The sequence below is a fragment of the Centropristis striata genome, chromosome 7 (assembly GCF_030273125.1).
Source record: "Centropristis striata isolate RG_2023a ecotype Rhode Island chromosome 7, C.striata_1.0, whole genome shotgun sequence".
Taxonomy (NCBI): Eukaryota; Metazoa; Chordata; class Actinopteri; order Perciformes; family Serranidae; genus Centropristis; species Centropristis striata.
This window is the reverse complement of record NC_081523.1, coordinates 9,831,741-9,858,345: the sequence shown is the minus strand read 5'-3', so window position 1 is coordinate 9,858,345 and position 26,605 is coordinate 9,831,741. Positions and strand designations below refer to the sequence as shown.

Below are 26,605 nucleotides of genomic sequence, written 5' to 3'. Positions count from 1 at the left end.
TACTCAAATGGCTGCTGGTTACATGTGCTTGGACAGAAGGGGGGGTGTCCTCTGGGGAGCTCTGAAGGATTTCGAGTCATTATTAGTCTTTTAGAACTGACTCCTATCAGAGAAAGTTAAAGAGATTTTTCAAGCTTTGAGATGTGGATTGTATCAAGAAGATCCTTTCATAAATTTTGAGTATTCAGTGCACATCAACGAGACGGATACAGATGGAAACCACCTGTTTTTACACCATTTCCAAAAGACTTTAACTGGCAGCAACACTGCATACATGAAGAGGCAGTGAGAGCCAGGAGGTAAGAAAGAAGTAAAACTAGAAGCAGAAGGCTTTTTTTTTTGCCAAATTCTTATTTGTCTGCAAAAAAAGAAATCCCTTTTCCCCTCCGCAACAACTGCTGAGTTTTGCTAATTATTTCAATGCACTCCAATTTGCTCAGTAGCCACTTAGAAGACAATTGCACCAAACATTGATGTGAATCTCTCCAACCTCATGAATGTAAAGCAGGGCATTTCTAGCACACACACACACACACACACACACACACACACACACACACACACACATACTCCAGGAAAAGGAAACAAACAAGATTCAGTTTTTATCTTGACCTGTGGAAAAAGCCTTCCATTCTCCAGAAAGCCACCCACAGAATAAATACAGCAAGCAATCTATGTGGCTAATGCACAAATATAAATTGTGTGAATATAATGTCCTGCTGTTGGCTTTAAGTACTTTGTCCGCATAATATGAACAGTGGTGAATCCTTTAACTGTTATATCTTTATAAGGAATGGATTGTTTGCAAGATTAGCTTACTATAAAAGATGTGCAGTTTTAAAGTCTGCTGTGTAAAATCCCTTCCTATCCAGACCTCCTCATAAAGCCCAGCAAAGAGGCAAGTTAGGGGACTATTACTGGCTGAGAGAAAGATGAGAGGAGGGAGATGGGGAGGAAAGAAGGCAGGTGAAGGGGAAATGTAAGGATGTCTGCAGCAGTCTGAAGTGACAGTAGGTCTGTATGTGCACAGTATGAGCATGTGTTTATGAATGGTGCATGGCAATTTGTGCTTAAACTGTAGCAAAGTGTGTGTGTGCGTTTAGTGAAGTGTTATCCCTCCAGCTGTGTGTATCCATCTGTGGAATCTTCAGAAATGGTCCATTTCTTTGTGTGTTTCAGTTCCTATTGTGTGTGTTCGTATATGTGTTTCTCTGCCCTGTGTCTGTCCCCGATTTCAGATTGAACAAGGGCAGTACGTAATGCAACACAGAGTTATTGATTCCCCTACACACACACACACACACACACACACACACACACACACACACACACACACACACATTACTTCTCTGATTTACCGTGCCTGACAGTGGTCTTGCTGTGTGTTAATACGGCAACAGAAACCACTTGGGGCGAGACAGAAAGGCGTCCCGTGTCACTGACTCATTGCACTATGACAGCTCGTGTAACAGCAACACATACGGTCACGTGCACACACAAACATGAACAAATGCAAAGATGCACATGTGCAAATATGATATGATATATAAGCGCAAGCTGTCCTCCAAAAAAACCCTCCCACAAACACCCCCTTCCTCACACTTTGGCTCGGCATAAGCTATCATATATGATCAACACACATGGCCCTCACACACACACACACACACACACACACACACACACTGTAAGCCTGAGCAGTTCTCTTCACCAGCTTTAATTGGATTCTAATGTATTCAGTTTGCTCCACTGAGCAAAGAGATGGCTATGGTTTTCTGACTGGAGAGAGAGAGACGGAGGGAGCAAGGGGATAGAAGGAGAGAGAGAGAGAGAGAGAGAGAGAGAGAGAGTGAGGGAATTAGAAGTAAATAGGGAGGTTTGTCAGTGGCGGTCATCTTCCTCCATCCTCCCGAGTAGAGTGTACCGTCTGAACAAGTTGTCGACAGAATTTCTACAAGAGCCATTTGACCTGAGAGAAAGGAGCACTATCTGTATCGCTCTCTTCTCATCGTCTCTCGCTCAGCACTTAAATATAAGGATGAAAGTCGTCTCTACTGCGGCAAACAAACCTCTTTCTCTCATGTGCCCGTACGCAAACACCATTCCGACCAGAGATCAGTATCTGAGGATCATGATACGAGTGCCTTCTCTCAGACTGTCTACTTCACCTTGCCCTCCTGAGTGCTTAGAAGTGAATGTACTATATGGGCGCTCTGGTGGAGTGGCACATAAATAACCGAGTACTACGAACTACCTCAGAAAGCATTACATGTAATTGTCTGCATGCAGCGAAGTAATGCTTTTAGTGACACATCAACTCAATGATGCTCATTAGGACTTTAACATATAAAGACTTACTATATATAAGAACTAAAAGGCAAGCTTAGTAGGATAATAGCTTACCATTAACTTGATCCATTTGTGATTATTATAACAATAGGAAAGTCAGTTGTTGAAGTGAGGCTATATGAGTTACTTTAAAATTGTCAGTTAATAAGAACAAGACGGTTTGGATTAAATATGTTACATTGCTTATTGTATGCAAGTTGGCCATTTACAGAACATAAAGACGGTTTCTAAAGTAACCTTTTTGCATCATTCTTTTAGTCAAATATGAGACAGGAATGCAGGATTACTAAGTAAAGGTCCTGTGTTGGAACCATCCAACACCTTGACCGTCCTCTTGTGTAGAAAACACTGAAAATGCCCATGCAATTGCACAATGTGTGAATCGTGTCTGTTAGTTAGTTTATTTGTGTTATTGTGTGACTTTGGTGTTTTAAGGGGTCTCACAATAACACAAACTAACAATTAAGGCAGTGGTAGACCAGCAACTCCTGTGTTCTGTTTGGTCAACTTACTGTATTTGTCAAAGGAGTCTGGCAGCTTTGAGAAATCACAGAATGACTTGGACTCAGCTGACGAATGTTAGGTTTGTGTTTTTATTATATATGAACAACGATATACTGCAAACTCATCCGAAATTGGGTTGCAGGTGGGCTGGAGCCGATCCCAGCTGAAAGTGAGTAAGAGGCGGGATACACCCTGCCCTGAGACAGACAACCATTCACACTCTCATTCATTCCTACTGGCCAATTTAGAGTCACCAATTAAACCTAAGTGCATGTTTTTGGACTGTGGGAGGAAGTCGGAGTACCCGGAGAGAACCCACGCTGCCATGGGGAGAACATGCAAACTCCACACAGGAGAGCTGGGGTCGAACTGACGAACCTCTTGCTGTAAAGCTGGTCTGCTGATCATGCGTTTTTTTATTTACTGTTTCATATATAAGACCGGGGCTACATGGTGGTGTAGTGGTTAGCACTCCGGCTTCCTCCCACAGTACAAAAACATGCACCTAGGTTTAATTGGTGACTGTAAATTGCCCGTAGGTGTGAATGAGAGCGTGAGACTCTGTCTCTATGTGTCAGCCCTGTGATAGTCTGGTCACCTGTCCAGGGTGTACCCCGCCTCTTGCCCAATGTCAGCTAAGATCAGCTCCAGCCCCCTGCACCCTGAGTGCGGATAAGTAGTTATGGAAAATGAATGAATGAATGAATATATTAGACCTACAGCTATATATAGATAGATAGATAGATAGATAGATAGATAGATAGATTACTTTGTTCATCCCCGAAGGGAAATTCGGTTGCCACAGCAGTCCGGTATTCAAGTACAATAAAATACAATAGAATAAGATACTGAGGCAACATAAATAAAAACAACAATAGAAAAAATCATACAAAGTTATACAAAGTTTAAATGATCTTAGTTGAACAATTAAAGCAAGGTTTCATTTCTGCTACATTGACGGTTATAGGAAACTTAATGAAACAATGCCCTTTGTTAAACAATACTGTGAAATTTGAAATATGATACACTCATTGGGCTGGATCTTTTGTGGGCCTGCTTCTTTCTGGTCACTACATGATGCATAAGTTTGACCGGGCCTGGCTCCCTTGAGAGAAGTTCTCTGCTTTTTGAAAATGTTCTTGGAGAAGGTAGACTTGCATTGTGTGTGAAAAGGTTTAGGAGCCACTGGTCTAGAGAAATGGTTCTCAATTTTTCTGGCTCAGGGCCCCCATAAAGTAATTCAACTCATAACACATCCAGATTAGATTCCTCCGGCTGTCAAACATTCACCTTTCTGCAGTAATTTCCTTCCCTTGCCTTCCCTGGAGTGAGAGGCAAAGAGGTTAAACTTCCGCTAACGCTGGCCTCTTGCTTTTCAAATGGAAAGAGAGACAAGAATTATAGGGACGTGATACGATTCTTATTGAATATTTAGGAAAAGAAACTCAATAATGTGATCATTTTTGAAAGGTTGTACTTTCAGACAAGCGTTAAGGTAAAAGGAGGGCTGTGTTTCAGCAGGATGAGAGTGATATGAAGCATTTTCTTTTAAAAGATGAGTCTGCGACAGACGATGTGGGGTGAGTGGCAGTGCAAAGGTCATCTCACCACTGAGAAGCCATAGGGAGAGAAGCAGATACGGGTGCAGTGATGACCACCATCACCTCAGGGTGGGCACAGCACAGCAGCAGACTGACAGTGACGGGAGAGAGAGGGGGGCTCTTACACTTGTTGGAGTGTGTTTCTGGGCTGAAGTGTGTATCTGACACAGCTCAGCATGTTTAAAAGTGAGGAGTAAAAATCGGTCTCTTCTTTCTGTCGCTCATACACAGATCTGCAAGAAATCTATCTTCAAATTTGCAATAATTTTTGCAGTTGCGTATTTCTAAGTCAAATTACTAGGTATTTTGGTTGCTTGGAGTAATGATGGTATCATGACTGTAGCAGCTGCTCGTCTGAACACCAACTCAGCATGACTTTTCTCTCAATCCACAGTGATACATTGTAAAATATGATGCAATTAAGTCTACCCTCTGGAGGTTTTGTCTTCTTCAGGTGCAGCATAGTCACCAATTATAGCAATTCAAAAAGACATTCTTCCCTTTCATTATTTCATTTTAGACTCTCAAACTCTGTCCACCAGCTTTTAATAGACCTCAGTATTAAGAGCAACACCGTTGAATAGTTGCACTTGGGAATTAATACAAAGTGCAGTAAAAGTCTGGCAACCATGCAGCAAAAAGTGGGACTCCTCCTGACTGTCCTGAAGTGCAAAAGTAGAGCAGACAGTGTCTGTGGTCAGTCTGGCAGTGAATAAGCACAGCTATTCGCCATACGAGACTGTTTTAGAAAGCATATTATTCTTCATTTATCACATAACATCAATTACAGGTTGTGTTTGAAGAGTTACTGACAATGCAATCTTTGTGATGAATGCCTTCCTTTTTGTGACATAATGAATATTTGCTGCCTTCAGCCTTCTTCTGATAATGACAAGTAAAATAACCCTAAAGGGGAAAAGAAAAATAGTAGTTTGCGATCAAATTGCCCGAGTTATTTTTGTCAAAAGTTGGGTGTTGGCATCTTTCCCTTTTGGGAGGCATAAGCTGAAAATGTTTAGAGCTAATGCCTAGATGAACCAGCTAACTGTATTTTTACCAGCAGATTTTTTTTACTCCTACTTTGAAAGATATACTCTTTGTTTTTTGTCCCTAGATATATGGGGAATTATATGCAATTCTTTTTATTTTGTGTCAGATTTCCTCCAAACCGCCAGTGGGGCCTCATTGGTAAACAGACCCAGTATTTGTACAAATATTACTTTTTACCGCTCGCTCGCTGAACTAATGCCTTGCATCGGTTGCGAGTCCCCAAGAGGAATACTTCAGTTAAAAAAAGATCTTTCAAGCTTAAGTCACAGGAAATGCTGCGGCTGGCTGTGGGAAAAGTCATTGTGGGAAATTAGAAGAATATTTTAAAATGCACTGAGTTGCTACATAACTTGGACGGGTGGCGGTTGCCTGGACGTTATGGAAGGAGTCGGCTTGGGACTGGGAGGCCAGGTGACTGGGTTTGGGGAGAGTGAATGAAACAGTTGAGTTCACATGATGAAATCGCAGTGAAGAGAGAATAAAGTGGGACACATCAGAGACGAACACACCAAAGCTTGGAGCTAATATCCTGCTAATTAAGGACAGATGAAGGATGAATGTATAGAGGGGTGTTTGAATGCCACCACCGTGTGTCCCTTCTTTAAATGCGCCACTAGGGGGTGCTGCCGCTCCTTCTTAGCCTCTTGTATAGGCCGTGGAGTCACTCAGACAGGCAGACAGGCTGGCAGGCAGACAGGCAGGCAGCGAGACTCACGTATCTCCGTCTCCGGAAATCCTCCCATCCCTCCGCCGACGGACTGATTTGCAATTCAATAAGTCACAATGTCATCTCTTTAGCTTTTACACATTTAGCTGACAAAGGGAACCAGGCACGCTGCCTTATGAAATATCGTCTCGGACTTAAAGAAGACCTTAATGTTCTCTCTCTTCTGGCTTGTTCACTCCCCCCTTCTCCTCTCTCTCTCCCTCACACACACACACACACACACACACACACACCCGTCCCATCAATAGAAAGTGAATGAGTTTTATTACAAGGTGCCTGGTGTATCACATTTTGCACTTGTACAAGCTGTCACGCGCCACTGGAAGCGGATGCTGCGTGTGCGCGCGCGCGTATACATGAGGGCTCGTGCGAAGGTGGCGTCTATCGATTACAGGGAGAACAGGTGTAGCGTGTGTCTTTAGATGAATAATGCAGAGAGAGGCTTTGAAAGGATAAACAACACGTGAACGCGCGCGCACACACATCTGACATCAACACACACATGAAGCATGCAGAAAAATGGGCCTCTTCTTTTGGGATAGTTCTTCTTTTAAACTTGTGTTTTAGTCTCTTTGGCATCATAAGCTGCAGTTTACAAGGACATCCCTTTAACTTTTTCCCCACAGACCGATTTACAGACTTTTATGCTTTCAATTACTGGCTTTTAATGTTTACATTAGGGTTTTATTTCGTGTATTTTATTTTTACACTTTTATTTTGAAAAAGTATTTTTGGTGACTGTCCAGTATATTTTCCTCTCTCCAAAATGAAATTAATGAATAAATGATAAAATAATAAATAAATAACCACATAAAGGGAACTTAAATCATAAAAGACGTGGGAAAAAAAGCCCAAATAAATTCCCCCACCCTCCATTGGCTGCTTAACTGTCACTCAGATCCCCAAATCCCGCCCTCACCCCCCCCCCCCCTCCCCCTCCCCCTCCTCAGCCCCACAGCCTCCGCTGGCCCTCCTCCTCTTCCTCCTCCTCCTCTTCTTCTGCCGGCTGGTGGAAGCGTCAGACCTCCTCCTCTTCTGTCCTCTCCTCTCCTCCCTTCATCCCGCGGACGAGTGTATACAGCCTCTCAAGTTGAACCCAGACGCACACACATGCATAACACGCACAGCAAGAGGAGGACAGTCGGAGGATAGACAGAGAGGGAGGAAGGAAAAGAAGGAGAGCGGACGGAGATGCTGCCGGGCGAGCGGAATTTGGATTTTATTTAATACATGAGCCTTAAGTGACAGAGTTTTCCTGGGTTTTGTTGTTCCAAAACCGCCTTCTGAGTGGACTTTTTAATTGGGAGTTCTCCGTCCACTCTGCTGGTCTGCTTAAACTTTGGAAGACAGAAAAGTATGATAAAGGAAGAGACATAGAGGCTTCCTCAGCTGTAGCTGTCCCGTTTGGATAAATAAAGCAGAGGAGCGCACCGGTAGAAAAAGCTCACCACGGGGGGAACCGGTTCATTCCTCGGCTCTGTCTTCAAGGAATCACACCGCAGACTTTTTTTTGGGGAGAAAGGATTAAAAAAAGAAGCCAGCCTGCACCGGAATTGCCCATCGGGGTTTCTTTTTTTATGACTGACTCCAGAAGGATTTATAGTTTTACTCCAAAGCTCATCTGCGCGTTGTCTTAGGTCAAGCACAGCGGGAGCGCAGTTTGGTCAAATTGAGATTATTGATGGCACCGATGCGGTAGTGATCTGTCTTGGGGAAAGAGATTTAAAAAAATAACAAAATTAAAGATCTCCATTTTGTCCGTTTTGTGAACAATCCCGGAGGTTTGTACCGACAGGAGGGATGGAGACGGTCTGGAGAAGGGGAGGTGCGCTGGTGGGGACGCTGTGGAAGACGGTGCTTCTTGTTTCCCTGTGGAAAGGTAAGAGATGCTGCAGACGCAGGCGGAAACTTGGTCTCAGTTTGAAACACTGTCGTTTTATTTTGGGGGGCTGAAAATCGGAAATGTCACACCCACCCAGTATGTTTTTTTCAGCTTTGTTTTCCTTTTTTGTTTCAACTTTTTTATATTCCCAAAGCACCACGAATTAATGCATCACAATAATTGCTGTTTTCTTGGCTTTTATGGTGCGCCAGTGTGCGCTTTGGATGAGTGATGTTAGACAGGGAAATCCAAATGAAAACTCATACCTCTGTATCTTCACACAAATCAGAGTGACACTAAAAAGTGTTAAACTGAAGCAAGTTGCATGAAGTCGTAAGAGATTTGTGTTCGCCATATGGTGCTCACAGACTGAAGCTCGTGTCAGCCAACATGTTAACACTGTTGTGGAAATTCAAATGAAGCAAGTTTCATTTTTTTTTTGCCAAATGACTATCGATTAGCCCTTATTCACCTTGACACCTCCTGTATCTGCGCGCGCGTGTGTGGAATAATAAGTAATTGACTGAGCCGAAGCGTCAAATGACAGATGCGCACTAACCGGTGCCATCTGAGACACCCGAACCCCGGCTGGTCTGAGGCTCACCGGCCGTGTGCCCGTTTGAGTTCTCGGAGAGGACTGGCAGACTTGATAGCAACATTTGTCACATATAAATAACATTAAAACTTTTTTTTAATTTAGGGAGAGAAAACGAGAATGAGTTTGTTGCGCATGACCTCTCCTGCGCTCCTGGAGAGATGAGTGTGCCCTGAAGGGTTTTCTTATGATATAAGAACCTTAAATCATGAGGAAGAACAGCTGCCTTCTTGTCCCTCTTAAAATTAACTAAATCAACCAATTAAACATTGGCACAGAAAGCCCAACTCGGCTCAGTAATAGAAGAGAAATTGCAGGATTCTGTCTACAAAATTGCAGAAATTATAGAGAAATGGAAAGAGAGGTCAAGTTGCTACCTATGTCCTCCAAAAAAGCTCTGACTTTATTAAATAACTATTTTAAAGGCTTTAATGTGGAAATTACTTGTGATGCTTGGCTTAAAAACCAAATAGGACACACTTTAGCCGGTCTTTTCAGCCCAAGTGAGCTGCATTAGAATATAATTTTATCCGGAGCGTGTTACTGTCTGCGCAGATGGCGACTCACTGTGTTGCTCACTAAAACAGGGCTGAGATATTCTGAATTCAGGTCGGGCAACACCACCACCCACTATACTCCCGGGAGAAAAGGAACGAAGAAGAATAGGAAGCACAAGATGAAGGCTGACAGATATTTTGGGTTTGGAGCCCTCTGAGTGCGAGCTTGTACGCCTCCGTTTTCCACACATACACACACACACGACAGTCTTTCAGCATTAGTATCACATTCCCGTGAGTGTATTCTGTGTCTGTGCGCGTTTTAATCAGCTCCGGTCACTCTCGGCCCACTGAGCAGTTAACAGTCGCGGCGTTGTGCGCTCCGGAGCGCGGTGGTCGCCGGCTGCCGTGGCCGCGGCGCACGCTGCACGCACCGACAGGAGACCAAACAGCTGTGCCAGAAAAAACGGCTGAGTAACCAAAAGATTAAACGAACAGAACGCTTCCTCTCTTCCTCTCTCCCCACTGACACCTTCTGTCCACTCCTGTTGACTTGTGGTATATAAAAAAAAAACAATACAAAAGACGGTTTCTTTTGTCCCAGGGACTGTCTGACATGTGCTCTCTGACCGCTGTTTAGTAGCTCCCTTGGTGGTTAGAAAGCCTCTCTCTTTTCTTGCTCTTTTTGAGCCTCACACAAACATTCTCACTTCATCTCTGCACACACACACATGCATAGGAAAAGGTCTATTCCGACTTGGCTGTGGTTTAACAGTTTTTATTGGGCATTTGGGAGCTCAGGCTCTAATGCTGTAATGGCCACCTAAGGCAGTTTAAAAAGCAAAACACCAACCTTGCCTTTCTTCCTTCTTTCTTTCTCCCTCTCTGGATCTCTCTCTGCATGCTTGCAGATTCACTGTGGTCTCTTCCTCTCTGCAAGTGTATCAGTGTTCACTGCATTGCTTGTGCCTGCATATGTTTGCATTTACAGTACATGTAGCCACACAGGGTCTTAGTCACCTGTTTGTGTGTATGCTGTTACCATACTGAAGCTGTCATATGCACTACTTCAGAATTTTCCACCCCCATATTCAACTCCAGCCACAGAAAAACACCACCTTCTAAAACCTGTATTGTTCAGTTTAAAAGACTGTATTATTTCCGGCAATTTAGGTTATTAGCACCACACGTCGCTGCACCTCTAATCAAAGACTTGCCTTTATCTCCCCAGTAGTCCCTATTTATGTTATTGTGCCATTATTCCCTGAGTGGCGTTTCTATTTTCATGTCACTCCATTTCATTGTAATTGCATCACTCCATTATTTCATCATCCAGGTCGTTTCCAGGTTGTCATTGTTGGTTTGTTCAAATGCTGAGCATCAGAAAGATGTCTGTTCAGAGCGGTTAGTTTCTTCTTGGAGGTTCAGAAGCTGAGTAGTCACCGGGGGGGTCATGACTCGGATCTGTGTGCTCAACAGGAGGTCTGGTGTGGGAGTGTAGCCGGGGAATTCCTTACACACACTCATGCAAATCAAACACGCGAGTGAATCACCAAGTTTATCAACTTTAGCTGCGAGCTGTGTTGATGTTTGAATGATGCTGTGTGACTAATCTACTTTTTTTTTTTATCAGTGATGAGTTAGTGTTAATTGTTTTGATGTACAGTTTTTTTTCTTTCATTTGAATTTCCTTTTAAGTGCATACATGTGTTTGTTGCATGCATGGACACATACTTAATGCAACTTTTTATAGGACACATACTTAATGCATCTTTTTATATCTGTACATTAGTTGCCTATTACTGCTCCTCTGAGCTGGATAGTTCAACTAATAATAGCTTATCACAGACACATCTTTATCAGCTGGAAATATGTAAAAAGAAGTTTGCAGTGGAGAAATATCAACGACTAGGATTCGGGAGAAAAACGTGTTTTTACTGAAAATCAGTAAATAAATAGTCTATGTGAAATAATCACATATTAAAGCCATTTTTTGGTATAATCCATACTCCATTTTAGCAAGAAAAGGCCTCTATGGTTTGTTCCAGCTTCGCTCCTACATGCAAGGATCAGAACAAAAAGCATCATTCAAATTATGTAAATATTGCCATATCACAGTTTTTTTTTAACCATTGCGACAGAAAATATATAAAAAATAAATACATTACAAGTTTTTATATCACTTTGGATCATTTTAAAATATTATCATATCGCCCAGCCCTAGAAATGACACAGATTTTGATAATTTGTCCACTTCTGAGAACTGACTCCTATAGTCCTGCTCAGTACTATCCTGTCAACTGTTGTAGGGTCAGTGGTAGGCTGAGACCAAAAACATCTTGAGCCAAAGCTTTTGAGAAGAATTGTAAGGCGAAAATTATGGCATTTATGTGGCTTTATTTGAAAGGTTACATTATCTAATTTCTGAGAATGTGCTTTTTTAGCATCTCCCTATAACACAAGCGAAACTGCTTTCACAGAAACAAAAAGTTTAACCTTTAGAAAATGTAAAAAAACGACAACAGGTATATAACCAAGATATTGTTATTGGAAATTTTCTCAGATATCAATACCTGTAAAGGCCCTGGGCTATATTCTTAAAGCATGTCCGAGAAAATACTTGTTTTTAATCAGCTTGCTGATGTCATTTACTATCTGTACATAATAAAATCTGAGCAGTCCCGGTCAACAGTTCCACTGAGGTTTTGAACTGGAGCACACGCATTTACATAATTCTAAACAGATTACCTCATCGTTCAGTAGCTCACTTTAATGCCTTCACCTTTGTTGAGGTTGCCTTTTTTATTGTGTGGAATAGCCATCTGGCAGATTGTACTTTATGTGTCAAACGCAGAAAAAAAGGCCCTGCACTATTCAAAGTGTATGTGTGTGTGTGTGTGTGTGTGTATGTGTGTGTATGTAAGAGTGTGTAAGAGTGTGTGAGTGTGTCTCTGCCTGTGTGCTTGAGCGCGTTTTGCACTACACTGCTAACCTGTAGCAGAATGTCAGCACTATGCACCATTACTCATGCAATACAGAGCATTAATAATTACTGATGTAAAATCACTGACACACACACACACGCACACACACACACACACACACACACACACACACACAATGGTAGTCCCTCACACTGTCCCTTCTATAGACTGCTCTCTCTCTTCTCTCTGTGTGAGTGTATCTCTCTTTGTGTCTCATTGTTGGTTTCATTCACTGGCTTGCTGACTCACTCAGGCACACAGTCGTATGGGCACACGTGCATGCAAACACACACACTAACAGACACACGTACAGGACATCCAACACACACCCACACACTGAGGAAGCTTATTCTATAAAAAAAAGTAATAGAGGAGATTTAAAAGCATACAAGGGACAATTCAGAGATGGAAAATGTGAACTTTTAACATTTTCTCATGAATGAAAGAGAGGCGGCTAAACACTGTGATGTTAGAAAATCATACCCCTTCAGTGTGGCCCCTTTTCTTTCTGTCAGTCACAAACACGTGCACGCCCTCACATGGTTGTTTTTGTCATGGTGACATAGAGAGGGTCATAGAGATACCTGATAAACAATCAGGCGGACTGAAAGAAGAGGACAGTTGTCACTTCCTGCCTACTTTTTCCAGTATTGATTTTTATGTATCTTGTTTGTTCAGGATATTATGGTGTGACTGATAGGTTGTCTGTTTGGGAAAGTAGAAAAAACACTTGAGTCTTTTAAAAACTATTGTCAAGGTGCTCAGGAAAACCCAGATCCACAGCCTACATTGTTTTTTTAGGAGTTAGTATAAAGACACTTAATTGACATATTTTGCACAATTTTTTCCCCGATTGCTAACATGCATTGGTCAAAATTAAAGTCACATTGCCTAAGCAAACTGAATAACTTTTTGACTGCTTTTACACAAATTGCGTTTACAAAATTCGTTCTCCACCACCTGCGAAGCACTATATCTACAGCAAATATTTTTTTGTAGCTAATTCACAAATTTCAGTGTTAAAACACATTCAAATCAGACTGATGACAATTTTCATGCATTCCTGCAGTAACTATATCAAAACTATTAAGAAAATCCTAATTCATTTCAATCAATTTTATTTATAGAGCCAAAATCACAAATCACAAATTTGCTTGTAAGGGCTTTCTTAGCAGAAAGATTTTTTATAATAAATTAAAATAACCATCAAACCACACTGAACATGACTAAAAAAAGCTGTTATTAACTTTTTACACATCCCCATTAAATTAGTTTTTCAAGGTTCCAGTAACTCGTTGTTTTGCATTGTGAGTTGTCAGCAGAGGCATCTTACTACCATCCACAATTCTTTCACCTTCTCTCAGCTGCGAGTACCTCTTCCATTTCAGTGGGCCAATAATGTCCAACACCACGCAAAAAAAATTAGAATGATTTTTGCCAGCTGGCATTTATAAGCGTGTTTGGTCTTGTCATGTTTCCAGTGTGAAAAGAAAACACAGATCGTCCTGGTATATACTGGTATGCAGTTGGAACGCAGGTCTGGTAAATTGTAGTCTGTTTTTGTGTCCTTTTTGAGCTTAAATCCACTGCTATTTCCTCCATTGAACCTGATTTTATTATACATTTTTCTAAGTGTATTTAAGTAGCCCATTAAGGAAACCCAGAGTAACATTTATGTGTATCTGGTAGGTTAAACCTCAATTCTTCCTCTGCTGAAAGAATTGGTTTCCCATGCCACTTGATGGGTAGTGTATGCACAGTCAGACACACACGAGCACTCAAACACACAGAGCCACACACAAACAGACTCAAGGAGCTGGATGATGGGGGAAGAGAATTGGCTCTCATCGTCATAAGGAGACCAACTCCTCTTGTCATCACACAGGAGGAGGAGGAAGTGATGGAAATAGAGAGATTGAAGAGAAAGAGAGAGAGAGATTTTCTTTTCCCTTGAGAGTGTATTCATCCTCAATGTCCCTTCATTCTATATCAGTAAATCTCATCTAGAAGGATACTGTTTGCTGCAGGGCCGGGACATATTTACACAGACACACACACACACACACACACACACACACACACACACACACACACACACACACACACACACACACACACACACACACACACATTTCCTCTCTGGCATACTCATGACAGACGCAACAGAATAATGTATTATTAGGGAGCCTCAGTGTGTAATCATATACTCACAATATTGTTGCCAATGCAAAATGCCTTGACAAACTCAAATTATGAAGTCAAAAATAATTCCCCCCTTTTTTGGCAATTTGGTGACATTTGGAAAGCAAGGTGACTCATGATGTAAAATATTGCCAAATTAATTTATACTTTCATGCTAATATTTGTGTACGCATCATTTATTTTATACTGTATCTGTCTGTTGTAATACAACAATAATGTGACTAATTGGCGTATCGTGTCATGGCTAAGGTGGAATATCTTGTTAAATGCGTGTTATTTCACTAAATGGACCTATTTTACTTAAGTTAAATGTACATATTATTACCTCTCGACACCAGATTCTTTTTTTAAAAATCTCTCAGCTGGTGTCTTAAACTCTGCTCTCTATCTTGTCAAGAATTACACGTGTTCCTTGGACCTTGAGTATAATTAAAAGTCAGTGGAAGAAAAGAACATGTTTGAGTTGGCGAATGTGAACGAACTCGAAAAAAATGTTGAAGCTCAATGTGAGTGATGAAGGCCAGCCAGCGAGTTAGCTCTCCAAAAACTAAATCACAAAGTCCTTGCGGGAAACGGAAAAGAAGAGACACTAGAATTCAAAGTGAGAAACATTGAAGTGAAGTGAGTTTTTTGTTTGATATCTTTGTGAGAATTTAGATTGTCTGATAGATAATAAATAACACACATGAAGGTGGAGCTTAAAGCCAGCTGTGCCTCCTGGATGCTCCCTCCATCCCCTCTTCCTCGCCTCCTCTCCTCCTCGACTTAATCCCTCCCACCTGAGATGCGAGTGTAGGAGGCGAGAAGAGAAAAGGAGTCGAGGCAACAGGCGTTTAACAAAATGAGACACCTATGCTTCGGAGCTGCCCTTTTAAAGCAGTCGGCTAAATATGACTTGTGGAGCAACTGCATCATCTGTCCACTGTTGTGTCGTAGCCTACTGGTGTGTTTTATGATCTGTCAGAGGAGCATCACAGACAACTTTTTGTCATGGTTTCCAGCTCTGTTTCACATCTTTTCTCTGTGTTTATCCTTGGACATTTTGTCATCTGTGTATTCTGCTCTGCTGTTTACATCTCTGCTATAAATAGAATCTAAAGGCAGTTACTGAAAGTCAACTGATTAGTCTGAATACTTTGAATAGTCTAACTTCCTCTGCACCAGCCTGTGTGTGCGTGTATGTATGTGTATGTGTGTGTGTATGTCTGAGCCTCCATTTCTCTGTATGCTCGCAATGACCATGAGACGGCTGGGTTTCAAAGGCCTGTCGAGAGGTTTAAGGGTCTTGCTAATGAGCCAGTCATTTTCCCTCAGATTAGCATGAATAGCCGGGCTAATTTCGTGTGCGTGCGTGTGTGTTTGTGTGTATGTGTGCGACAGCTACTGTAGGTCTGGAAGTCATGTCTTGGGGTTTAAGGTTGAGCTAATCAGCAACACATTTCCCCCTACATTAGCTTCACTTGGCTGATTAGCCTCGGTGTGTGCGTGTGTTTGTGTGTGTGTGTGTGTGTGTGTGTGTGTGAGAGAGAAACTGAATTAGCTGATCATTATCATCATGACACAATGACTCAGAGGAGACTAACAATGGATTAACATTAGCTTTAATTTTTCTCATTGAAATTTGATTGAATGTAATTTATCAGCATGGTGTGCAGTGGTGTGTGTGTGTGTGTGTGTGTGTATGTATGAGTGTGTGTGTGTGTGTGTGTGTGTGTGTGTGTCTGTGTGTTTCTGAGTGTGTCTGTGTGTGTGTTTGTGTGTGTCTGAGTGTGTGTCTTTGTCCTGTGTGTGTGTGTGTGTGTGTGTGTGTGTGTGTGTATTTGGCTAAACTGTGAATTGCCTGCGAGTAGCCGGACAGCTTATCTTGATCAGAGATTTGACCGTACTGTTCACATCTCTGGGAGCATTAAACCATTGTGGGCAATAATGCAAGTCATTGAACAGGACCACCGCATTATAAAGATATTAGATTTTTATCTGAGTTGTGAATCAAATACTTTCATTTTGTTAAGCTATTTTAAATGTTGGATTTTGGCCAATACAGTTTTCTCATTTTAACATTTTAACATGTTTTCTAAAGAGTTTCCCAAAAAGTTTACTAAACGCTGATATAAACCATTTGAGACATGATGTCATAGAGACGATGTTAAACATAATGCTGGATTGTTCTCTCTAATGTAATACAAATGTACACTTTCTGTTTAATTAGTTTTGACAGATATAAAAATGATTATTAATTCTTAGGTCTGTGAACAAGCCTGTTTTATTTTTTTCACAAGGCTGGATATTGTTTGAAAACAGTCATTTATTGTGTTCCTTTTAACTAGTAACCATTTTTTTATCTTATTAATTTAGCAAAACAAAGGCAAACTATGCCAATGTTTAATGTTGTTGCAGCACATGATAAAGTTAAAAAACTGCTTTTTATGCTCAGCAAAGTAATAATCAGAGTATCTATCTAAGTGTTTGCTGCCTGTTGGTACTTCTTGATGCTGAGGTCACAAAAAGCCAAGTTGATGTGGTCAGATTTGAACCTGAAACCTTCCCTTATCCACCCAGCGGATCCATCAGAGTCTCCTCTCTATTTATCACATTTCCTCCTTTCCTCTGCATCCCTCTTGTGTATTATCATGACTGATTTGCTGTTTGCTTCTCCCCATCAAAGTAGTAATATTAAGCTGGCGATCTGCTGCCGAGTTGAGTCTTTTCACGGCTAATTGTTTATTTATGTCCTTTCATCACAACACTATTTTTCTCTGACAAACATCTGAAGAGCAATAACAGGGGTGTAATGGGCCAGTGCTTAGCAGGAACACCATCAGAGGAAGAGATGCATTTCTCCATCTCCTTCCCTCCTTCGTCCTCTTCTCTTTTATGCATTCTGTTTCTTCTCAGTCCCTATTTTGACATTTCTGCTCATTTAATCATCCTCACACGGTCATCAATCATTCTTACATTTAATCTTTCTGTTTCTTTCCGTCCCTTTCCTACACCCATCTTACTTTTCTCTCGCCTTTGTCACATTCCTCTTTCTTTTACTTTCTCTCTTACAGACCATTTTCTGTCCCTATTACTTTTCTTGACTTCTTGCCTTCCATCACTTTATCCCCCGCTGTCGTGTCTCAGACTTCATCTCCCTATCTTTCTTTTCCTTTCCACAAAATGCAATATTTCTCTCCTTGTCGTCTCTTCTTCTGCTCTGAACGCTTTTCTCTCCCCCATCTTTTTCCCATTTTGTCTGCTCTTTTCTCTCACTGTCTCCCATCGATATTTTCCCACCTGTCATCCTCCCTTTCTCTCCTCTCCTCTCCTCTCCCCCTCCTTCCTCTCCCCCCTCCCCATCTCTCCATCTGCATCTCTCCCTCTCTGAGCAGCTCTTAACCAGTCCTTTGAGAGTGTGTGAGCTGCTCGGCCTAAATGATTTTCTATTACCGCCGCCTGTTAACAGCGCTCCATTTGATCAAGCTAATGAAATTGAAAACTTTCATCTCAGCCAAATTGATTTCAAACCTGAAACCGCACGCGGCCAAAAGGAAAAAGAAAAAAAAAAAGAGACAGAGAGAATGCAGGACCGTTGTGTTGGTGGAGCACGACATTCACTTTGGACGTGCACAGAAATCAATTAGTCTGCATATGGGTTTACTCTTGTCCTTGGGAGGTGGAAGAAGCAAAAGGCCTTGTCTTCAGCTGTGTGTTTATGGTGATGACACCATGTACTGACCAATATTGAATGTTTGTTCCCAAATTAAGTTTCTTCTGACATAGATAATACAATTTGAAACACCAGTATAATTCCTAGAAGTCATGAAGCAGCAGTTTCAGACATGCCTCACAGGAAACCTCACAGCCGTATAAAAAGCTCCATTTGTTCACATTCGATCCAGAAGCCCTTCGATCTAAAACTATAACGGCCAAGCGTGAATCTAAAGTAGAGGGATTTGTTAAAGGCATGGACACGCATCACGATTGTGGAGCCAATTTGGGCTTCATGACTGATTGGACCAAGTTGGACTGAGTCCATTACAGCCTGGGCCCAGTTGGTGCCGTCTCTCCTGTTGGGAGAGAAATCATACGGTCTGTTGTGTTTAAGGATTTAAGGAATTTTCCCTCTGATCAAGTCCCAGCCTGTTGTTCTCTTTAAGATTAATGATTGATTTAATGATGATATCACATAGAACATGATAGCTAACAAGCAGTAGCAGCAATCAGCCTTCCTTTATAGACAATTGGGGGTTGTGGGCAGGGGATTTTTAAGGGGAGGTAGCAGGTCAACAGTTGATGCCATATACAGTCATGGGGAAAAAAAATATTAAATCGCCCTTGTTTTCTTCAATTTCTTGTTCATTTTAATGAACTTGATTTAATGAACTAGATAATAATCAATTTCATTATCAAGAAAACCATGGAAAATGGCTAGATATCAGCTCTTAAATTAAACTCTTATGAGCTATTTTTTGTTTTTTTCATTATATTTGTCCAAACAAATGTACCTTTAGTTGAACCAGGCATTACATTGAACAAGAAATTGAAGAAAACAAGGGTGATCTAATATTTTTTTTCAATGACTATAGAAATGTAAACCACCTGTAAATTGAGAAACTGGAGATTAATCTGAGATGTAGCTCAGCACTGTGTGAAAAAATGACCTAATTAATCAATTAATTAAACTTATTAAGGTGTATAAGGGTCCAGAACATAAATATATGGCTTTCTGAAGTCCATTTCCATGCTCGACGGTGTCCCATAAGTTGTTGCAGCAGTCTCTGGGTTGATACTATTTGTTCAACACATCATTAGAAAAAGTATTAAGCTCATCAAATGATCTCACCCGACAGAAGAAAAAAACCAGACCCCTGCTGTCATAATGCTGTTCACACAACCTGCTACTGCAATCGTAGTTTCATAAGTAATATACCAAACTTTGTATATAGCTGTTAGACAAAGTTGTCTACACAAAAATGACAAAAAGACACAAAGTGCACAAAGTGTCCCAAAGTGCAAGAACAGAGAAGTCACCCCTCAGGTCATCATCAGTGCTAAACAGAGCATTAAAACATGCACACATTAAATTTTGGGTGAACATAATAACTGCCTTTATTATATATTTAAGATATTTTAAGGGCTTTGAATGAGGAAATATTTTAGGGCTGTTTAAGAGCTGGTAGGACTCTACAGAGAGAGGGTGCAGAGGAGAAATGCAAAGGAGGTGTGAAATAGGCACAAAGTGAACCAAAGTTAAAATTAAACAAAATGCCAGCATGGAGTGAAAAGGTTATTGCTAGTGGAAACTCTGATGTGCATATTTCTTCTCTGGATCCCTTTTTTTTTGGCTCACTCTTGCAATAAGAGGCTCACCAAGCTGTTCTCTGTAATGTGCTGCTTCAACACTCTTTTTAATATGTGCATGCACAAATATTTTTCATAGGTGTGTGTTTATATTTAGTTTTTTTTGATCTGGTTCCTTATTCGTGCCTGTGTGTCTGTAGTTCGGGGGCCGTGGGCTTTGGATCTCTGGCTCAGGACTGCTGCAAACACTTGATGGCATTAGCTACAGTCTGAGAGCGAGAGAGTGAGAGAGAATGGAAACCGTTAAGAAGAGAGAGTTGCAGAGGGAGACATTAAAAGGCCAGACCAGGCCACGATCTGGGCGCTGTGAAAAAAAATAGGATGGAGAGATGGAGAGAGAGAGAGAGAGAGAGATGAAAAGAGGATGAAAAAAGTAGCAGTGTGAAATGAGACTTTGGGCAGCGGAGGGAAGAGGGTAAGATTGGAAAGAGATGAGAGAGAGAGAGAGAGCAAAACAGAGAAGGAGAAAAAAAAAAGGTAGCGAAAGGAGGAAGGGAGCGAGAGAACAAATTACAGGCCATGAGAAGGAAAAGACAGAACGGAGAGGGAAGAACAAGATGAGCAGATTCAGAAAACAAAAGAATGAGAGGGACGGGTATGAAGGAAAAAGCTGAAGAGCGAGGGTTAGGAACAGAGAGAGATTTAGCGTTTCATTCAGTGCTGCTCTTAGCCTCTAGGCCAGCATTACAGTGGAGATTTCCACTATTTACAAAGCTCCCAGTGGCTCCAGGACTCCATCTACATAATGTTTAACATGCTCAACTCGGCTGCGCTCTGCCCGTCAAAGGAAGACGGTGTAAGGATTTTGGGCATCAGTCCCTGAGGCCTGCCAGGAGGCCGGGGAGGGGGAGGCCAAGATGCTGTTGTAGTAGCCAGACACAACACACAGTAATTGAATTAAAATGCCGGTAATAACACGTCCACATCAACCTTGTGCTTTTTTTCCAAGCTGTAATCATTTGATCGTATCTTGGGTTCGACTGTCTCGCTCAAACGGGCAAATGATTTGAGAGCAGCGGACCATAATGCACCAGTTTTCCCAGGTGTGAATTATCTGTGAGCTCTGATTATCAGAGCTGATTACAGGCTTCATCACTGCACAAGAAAAGTTATACTCCTGTCACTTCTCTTTGCATTTTAAGGTTCATGAACTCAAAGATGCAAGACAGGGAAAAGAACAGTAGTGCTTTTAGAGGCTGAGAGATAATCCCAGAAAAGTATTTACAACCTCAAGTACATAATGCTTCCAGTGCAAAAACACCCTTTTTTTTTTTTTTAAAGAACATCCGTCTGCTTTTTAGAGCTGCTAAAAGTTCTTTTCACTAAGCACTGTTGCATTAACTCTGATTGATAAAACACACTTCATGCTTTTGGAAATGCCAAAATTCCCTAAAATGTGGCTGAAAGAAACTGCGCTGAAATGACGGATGAGAACATTGACGTGTTAGTGAGATTTGGCACCAGGCTGTGCTTAAGAAATGAACAGCTAAAGCCGCATCTGCCTGGTGATTACAGATGACAGGTGATCCGCTGAAGGACTCTGTGATTAGCACACAGTCTCATACACTGTAAAAAAAAGATAAATAATAGCTACTCAATAAAATTGAGGCAAAAGATTGCACGCAATATCATTAATTAAATCTAACTAGGTACAAGTTGAGTTAATAACAACTTAACAGGAAGTGCCTGTCAATTAAAAACCGACTAATTCTATTGGTTTGGATTCATTCAAAATTCTCTTGATTTAGAATTACATACACACAAAGATTATATTTAATGTGGTCAAAATAAGTCGATTCTATCTCAAACATTTTTATATTAAAGTAACTTAAACAGCTGTCTCAAAATCAAGGACGCATTTACATTTAATAAATTTTAACAAATATATTAAGCAAAATGAAATGACTACAGAATCATTTATTACAGTGTAGACTCGTCTCCTTCAGCCTTTGTGCAGAGAACATGAACCACAAATCTGACCTTTTCCTATTTGTTGTTAGAATGAGTATCAGTTTCATGATGTTAATGTTTACATGATCCATATTTGTTCTCATAAATATATTCAGGTCCAATAAATTGATCACTCTCATTGATCTTCATGTTAGACAAACCTCAGGCCTCAGCCTCAGGCATATGAGCAACTACATCCAGACTGGCAGGATTGGATGTTCGGCATATCAAAAAAACTGTATTTCTTACTCATACTTTGCCTTCTAAACTTGAAAAGTGTATTTGATCAACTTTTTACTTGTTTGCCTCTTTCCTTTTCTCTCTGAGTGTTTTAGTTTTCGTCTTTTCCATTGTTGTCCTTTTTTATTTGTTTGTCTGTTTAGAGGGATATCTCAGGCCAGGATGTTCTCATTCACTGTTTGTAGTTATACAAAAATAACCCACTTTGATTCCTTACATAAACCACATAATAATGAGCCAGGAGGTGCAGCTTATTACGAAACATATTGTTGATTATTTAAGGGTGTTAGATGGGACTTTGACCCAGGGGACCTGTGTTCATGTCCCCTGTGGAACCAGAAGTCAATGTTGTTGTTTTTAAAGTTAACCTGTTAATTAACTTCTCTCCATAGATATGTCATGTTGTATGTCACAAGTTTCCATTAGATAAATAGAGAAGTAGTTTCTTTTTTTTTAACCCAGATGAGAACTTTTGTCTTAACCAAGTAGTTTTAATGCCTTAACCTCACAAAGCACATTTGTTTCATCATGTCAACCATGTTTTTTAAACTCTTATTTTGTAAGATATCATGCTGTTTTACATACATTTTTGTAAAGATATCGTTCGGACCATTTGATGACAATATGTCGTTCAGACAGCAGCTCAAACTAAAATTTTGGAATGGGTGTTTTTATAATCAAACAGATTAGCAAAAGGAAATGCCACATTGCCTGTATATCTGTCACATGTAATACAATAGCACAAAGACAAATCTATTTAAAAAATTTCACTGACTGGCTCAAAGGAAGAACTACAATATCAAATACTTCCATTTATATATTTCAACTCTGTCTCAAGTCACTTTTTCAATCCTTACCCAAGACTCACGATCTTTCCCTAACCTTAACCTGTTGACTTAAACACCTAAACATAACATTTGAATCATGCTTTAGTCACAAAGAGCATATTTTATGGCAAAAACTGATATTGAAAGAAAACAAATTAAATATATTGTTACTAAACATTTAAGTGACAACTGAAGACAACAAGCCCAGATGTCTTGTTTAATGATTTGTGTTTTTTCTTTGCATTCTTATATAATGGAAGAATAGTAGAAACATCAAGAAATGGTGAAAGCATGTGTGCAGGTTTTTCAGTTACATTTTTATTTTTTGTGTCAAAATGCTTTTCTTTTTTCTTTTTTTCTGAAGTGGGGTGGTGACTTTGATCCTTCTACTGTATTTCTTTAGTTGATAAGGTTCTATTAAAACCAGACGTACAGCCTTCAGCCATGCTAGCATCTGTGAGGCTGTACTTATACTGTAGCAATGCATTGAGCTAAATGCTAAACAAAATGCCTCTTGTTTAAACAGAATGTTATTATATAACCATAACCCTCCTAATTTAACATGTTTGCATGGTAACACTTGCTAATTGGCACTTGGGAAAGTTAGTATTTTTGCAGCTAATTGGTCACAAATGAAAGTATTGGACACATAAAAAACATTTATAATAAAAAATGTTATTTATGAAAGCTTTACTCCTAAAAATAAATAATATAATGGAAGAATAGTAGAAACAGGCTACATTGGCCTGCAGAACTCTGACCAGTCCTCCTGAAACACACACTTGTGTTGTCTGCAGGTTGTATGCACAATGAATAAATACCAAGTTTCTAATTATATTGTGTGTAACTGATCAAATGGGTGGCCTAAATGCAGTGATCCTGCTGAGACTGTGCCTCGAATCATGTGACCGTTTCATTAAAGGTCAGCTAAAGTAATTATAAATGATTCAGTTTAGCTCTCTTATTGCTTATTTTAGAGCCAGTGCCAAATGATGGTGCAAGTAGAGAAAGTAAAGAATGAAAGCTTATATCGTTTTGTCAGATTTAGATAATTCATTGACAGTATTTGATGCAGGATACTGATATCCTAATGGGTTAGTTGTTCATGAGATGAAAATGTGTCTGTAATTTTGTAATTAAATATTACATTCCCACACTTTGCTCTAACGATTAAGTCTGGGCTTTTAGTCTGGCTTCTTCATTTGGAAAGGAAGTGAATATTTGTGAGATTTAATATTTTGACTGGTCTCCTGGGTAACTGGATACAGCTTTTGTGTGTGTGTTTTGTGGTGAGTAATTTTTTCAATCAACCCGCTCTCATCATTCAGCATGCAAATAACACAACTATACACTTTCAAATCATGTGCAATGCATACAGCAAAATCCAATTTCGGTGTATATGGCACGCACAGGGGCGTTTCCAAAAGTAGTGACCCTATTGGTTGAAGTTGATCGACACGTCATTATACATAAACTTAAGGTTCACTGTTGTAAAAAAAGGCTGCAGTTTAGAATACAGAATTTCGGCTACAAAACCACTTCTCTAACTGGGGATTTCCACCGGACGCCTTACAGCAGCAGCACGTCTCCACAGCGTTTTTGCTGCGTCTGTCAATTCACACCGGGCGCGTTACAGCAGCAGCACGTCAGCACGTCAGCTTAGCGAGCCGGCCGTATACACGCGAGATAACGAGATCACGCGATAATCCTGACCATAAGGGAGACCGCAAGATCCCGTGATAAACTTTAAACTCCATTTATACAGTCTATGGATAAACTGTGTGTATAAAGTAAACAACAACAACAAAAACCAACTTACTTTGCTTCTCTGAGGTGAAAGATATGTTGATCTGACCATTTATCCTTATAAAAACAATATGTTATGTCATAAATGATTGTATGATGTTCCACTTCAACAATCAGTCTCTTGTCTTCCGTGTCGCAGATCCTCTGAGACCCTTTGATTGATTGATTGCCGATCTGGTGCCCCGGTCATAACATAACGTTGATATGAAGTAGTTTTAGGCTGCATGAACTGCGTATTGTGTTTTATTTTGAAAGGGGCGGAAGTGTTTTACGCTGATTCTGAGTCGGACTTCCTGTCTGGTGCGATCTGCTCTGTTGAGATTCACGCGATTTGGCAGCGTCCCGCGGAGAAATAGAAGTCCTACCTAATGCTCGCGTAGAGACGCTGACGTGACGCTGCAGTAACGTTACGCTACGCGCCCGGTGGAAATGCTCTCATTGATTAGAGTGTTACCTATTTGCAACGTCATACGCGACGCTGACGTTACGCTGCAGTAACGCGCCCGGTGGAAATCAGGCTTAAGGTTAGGGCGAAAAAAGTTCCTGGTTACGCGTATTAAAAGACAAAAATAAATGTATTGCTGGAAGTGAAGTAGTTACGAGGATGACATGACCACTGGAAATGACATAGTTACATAAAAACGTGATGCACGGTAGTTAAATGATCGTTTACTTTTGTTTTCACATGGGACACAAACCTTGTTCTCCTGGGTGGAAGTCCTGGGTTTGTTTGACCTGTTCACCTTCCCTCCTGCCCACCCTAACTGCTTCTTTTGTGCTTTATACTTTGCTTCCGCGCTATTCATACTTCCTGTGGCTGCTAGAGGATGCCACTAAGCCCTAACACAGACCTGGGCATTAGAAAATCAATACAATCACAGTGCTTTTATTTTGAAGGCGATGTACGTATGTGCGTGCATGCATGTGCACCTGCACAGTAACACAGAGTTACCTCAAAAACACTTTAAGCTTGTTGCATAAAGTTTATAAATTGCAGGTTTACTGCATAACCTACAAGCTTTATATTGTTTTTATGGTTCGAATGTATGTTGTGTTTAAAATAATTGCAAAGGTGAGATAATGATTGCAGTTTTTATTATATTTTTACTGCTTTATTTGAGTTACTCCACAAGTCTTATCATAACATGTATTCTTACCAGTAGCAGCTGAAAAATGGATCATTTACTACATTTTATTAAGCGATGAAATTAATACTGAGCAGAGTTTAGTTCAGAGTTTTGGTCCGACCCTCCGCAACCTTTGCAGTATCTGATGTTGCCCCTGTGGGAAAACGAATTGCCCACCCCTGCCCTAACATAAACATAGGGGAAGGATTGGCGTATCATATGCATACAAAATTAGATTTTGACAAATGCATTGTTCGTAATTTGAAGGTATAAAATCATGTTATTCGTTTCCAGATTGAAGAGGTCGGGCTGCTACAATACAGTCATGGTATTTAACTTATCAAGGCCTTGTAGACATTCTGTGTATATGTGTGTGTGTTATATTTAGTCTTCCAACCACCATCCTAGAATTCTTACTGTGTCTAAGGTATGTGTGTCTGCATGTATGTGTGTTTTTCCCTTGAACAAACTTGTGGTGTTTAAAGGAAATGTCTTCAATACATCGACCAGCTCTTTTGTCCCTTGAGTACTAAGCAAGTATCTGTGTGAGTGTATGTGTGTGTTTAATGCATTGGGAAGGACATTGTGTGTTTGTGTGTGAGAGTGTGTAATGTGTTTGTTCACCAAATCTGTGTGCGCCTCTGTGTGTATGTGTGTCTTTAAACCAACATCGCTGTGTGCTTAGTGGGAGTCTTTTCAGGACTTTGAGGCTCCACTATTTGTTAAAGAGGGAGGAAGCGATTAGCTGCCCGTTAACAAACCCCCTAACGAACCCCACTAATGAACCCTGAGGGCAGCTCTGGGACGGCCTCGGCATGCCACCATAATTAGACTGGCAAATAAGAGCTCGTTATGCAAACGAGTTAGCGTTAATCTGCATATCTTTACCTGAGACACTCGTGTTGCACTGACAAATGTTTA

The 26,605-nt window shown here is 40.7% G+C and overlaps 1 protein-coding gene across 1 annotated transcript in view; it reads left to right on the top strand.

The window, feature by feature from the left end:
- Positions 1-7,251: 7,251 nt before the first annotated feature.
- si:dkey-215k6.1 (transmembrane protein 132D) overlaps positions 7,252-26,605 on the top strand; it is a 322,832-nt gene continuing 303,478 nt past the window's right edge. Inside the window, exon 1 of the mRNA XM_059336286.1 lies at positions 7,252-8,107. Coding sequence (XP_059192269.1) covers positions 8,029-8,107 — 79 coding nt within the window. The 5' untranslated portion in view covers positions 7,252-8,028. The remainder of the gene's footprint in view (positions 8,108-26,605) is intronic.